The 2,942-nt window shown below is 37.4% G+C and overlaps 1 protein-coding gene across 1 annotated transcript; it reads right to left on the bottom strand.

Moving 5' to 3' along the window:
• Positions 1–2,185: 2,185 nt before the first annotated feature.
• Positions 2,186–2,935, bottom strand: LOC132173558 (probable cyclic nucleotide-gated ion channel 16). Its single transcript, XM_059585074.1, has one exon. It carries the CDS (start codon positions 2,933–2,935, stop codon positions 2,186–2,188), a length of 750 nt encoding a protein of 249 aa, XP_059441057.1.
• Positions 2,936–2,942: the final 7 nt, after the last annotated feature.

Below are 2,942 nucleotides of genomic sequence, written 5' to 3' on the forward strand. Positions count from 1 at the left end.
GTTGAACGGAAGTACCAATACAATAACAATAAAAATCATATTATAGGTATATATGTTTGTAATGTGTTCTGAGCGGTGATTTTTGTTTTTAATTTAAAAGAATGTTATGATGCCGATAGAAATGTTAAAACTATTTTCTTTTCTTTTTTTTTTTAAAAAAAAAATTTTAGAAGTATTTTGTATTTTAAGTTATTTGTTAATATTTTCGTCTTGAGAATAAAACATTGACATAGCAAACCTACTCTAATTGAATTTGCACGTGCCAACGCCACTTTGGTCTACATGTGGTAATGGACTTCTTTATTATTAGTTTCAGCCTTCAAAAAACTGATCGGACACCAAGATTAATATGAGTGTCTTTAGCAGTGCCACAATTGGAGAGGAGGAGGGACAGATCTGCTTTCTCCCCCTCTACTCCACACTTCTATCCTATCCCTTTTGGTTTTTTCTTGTTTCTTGTTGTTTTTAGGTGTTCTTCGACCAGACCAGCAACTTTGGCCTCTTCCACCGTATTGTGCAGCTCATCTCCTCTTTAAGATTAGTGGGGTTTTAGATCTAAGTCTTCAAACTTAGATCTACTCTTCTCAACCGGTTTTCGCTACGCCACGTGCCAACTCCGTCTTTTTTACCTTGGTCGTTGCTGCTGTTTGCTGGTTGTTTGTTTGTATTTTTATTTTTGAATAAGAGTTTTCTTCTCTCTGGATCTGGCCTCATGAGCAATCTATTGGATGAAGAGGATTAAATCGGTGTGAAAGAAATCTCTCACGGCCGGAAAATAAAGGTTGAGAAATATAACTATTAATGTGTTAGCGGAAAAGTTAAGGTCATAAATAATACGAAATTGTAAGATATGTATTGTATCTATAACGTTGTAACTCCATAGTCTTAGGCTAGGATTTTTCAGAACTTTTATGTTATTTGATGTAAGAGCTTTATATTTTTAATCTTATTATCAATGAAATTGCAAAGATTCTCATTAAAAAATAAAAAATAAAAATAAAAATAAAAATCCGAGTGTCTTTAGCTGCACTCACAACTTTACATATAAAGCCTTCAAAAAATGGTGGAAAACCAAAATTAATACGAATGCCTTCGACCGCACTCACAACAACCAATTATCTGGATATTCGAGTTAGGTATTGTGGTGGCCGGCAGTCACATCTGCGCGGTGGGAGATCTGAAGGAAAAGAAAGGCGTTTCTATTCTTGTCTCTTGAGAAGACCTTTGAGGCAGTAAATGCCAAATTGGACATGATATCGTTGGTTGTATTTGAAGGATTTTTGAACAAATTATTTTACTAATCTAAAGTTTAATATATATATATATATATATATTGTGATTTTTTATACCTGTCAAACAACTAAAAATATTTTACAGGAAATCATTTTTCAGGAAAATGTTTTCGGCAAAAAAACTTTTTACGTCGAAACAAACGAAGCTTTAAACTGTTACTCTTTCACATCAAACATATATATTGTGATTTTTTATACCTGTCAAACAACTAAAAATATTTTACAGGAAATCATTTTTCAGGAAAATGTTTTCGGCAAAAAAACTTTTTACGTCGAAACAAACGAAGCTTTAAACTGTTACTCTTTCACATCAAACATGGGTGTCAGTTAGCTACTGGGCATTGAAGAGAAAAAAGTTCATTAAAATACATATTGGAATACAATTTTGGTCTAAAAACCTAAGCTAATGGACTTAGGTTCACTACTCCACTTAAATATATTAACTATTTTTTTTCTTTATATATTCTCGATCCGGAATACAACACTTAAAAAGACTGTACTCATACCGATTATCACACAAGAGATATCGGATATTGCTGTCTTCATAGGCAGAAAAGGACGAGCACATAGTATGAGGAGGTAGAGAAGAAGGTAGAAAAGTGAGGGGATGTGCATGACAGTTAAGGATCTACCACCAAGGGTTGTGGGCGTGGAAGACAGGAGAAGGGGCGATGGAGGCGGTGGATAGAAGGCGCAGTAGATCTAGCTTTCAAAACTGGAAAAGAATTGAAAGAGAAGAAGGAAAAGGAGAGGAAAGAAGTGGGAGGAGGGGAGGGGAACTCTCATTTGGGGAGAGGGGAGAGCTTTTCTGCCTGTTGACATGTCCAAGTTACACAAGTTGTATTATGGCCAAAAACAAGGAAGAAAAATGAATGAAATGGTTGTTTTACAACTCAACTATCTTCAGTGTCTGATGAGAAATCAGGTTCCTCTGGCTTAAACAGCTTGGGCATCTGCAAGCTGGTTGCATCAGACTTGTGTTGAACCCCTCTTCTGGTGTTTGTAGCAAATTTTGAAGCCAAAATTGTAGCTCCCAAGTTCTGAGCATTATGTGCATTGTCAACTGATGACAATCTTTCAGCACCACTAATATCCACATAATCTGCGCCTGATCCATCCCTATAGTTAAAGTCTTGTTCCAAAATATGTGTATAAAAGAAGTCCTCTTGTCTTGCCAACTCCATTTCCTTCTTTCTTTTCATGCACCGTCTCCATGCAACTTGTATAAAGCAAGCTCCCCATGTTCTCCACTGGTGGGAGTAGTACCTGAAAGCATGCTGGAGTTTCTTGCTATGCAGGCGCTTGAACTGGCTGGCAACAAACTTTAGGTCTTCAGCTCGAAGAGCAAATGCCTCAACTTCAGTAATGGACTTCACTGTTCGAGTTGATGATGGAAGGTTGAGGCTTGAGGTGGGCATTAGAGCCCATGTCAGCAACTCTTCCCCACAAAAATCGCCGGCTCTGAGGGTAATAGAGTTGAAGAATCCTGATCTTCCACCGTCGGTTGTGGAGCTCTCCAGCTGCCCTCTAATGATGAATAGCATCTCGTTCACTGGATCACCCTCCCTGACCATATATGTGTCTTTTGTATTCAACGACGACACAAGGCGTTCACAGATGGCATCTAAGAGCTGATTATCCATTTGCGCG

Source organism: Corylus avellana, chromosome ca3 (genome assembly GCF_901000735.1).
Source record: "Corylus avellana chromosome ca3, CavTom2PMs-1.0".
NCBI lineage: Eukaryota > Viridiplantae > Streptophyta > Magnoliopsida > Fagales > Betulaceae > Corylus > Corylus avellana.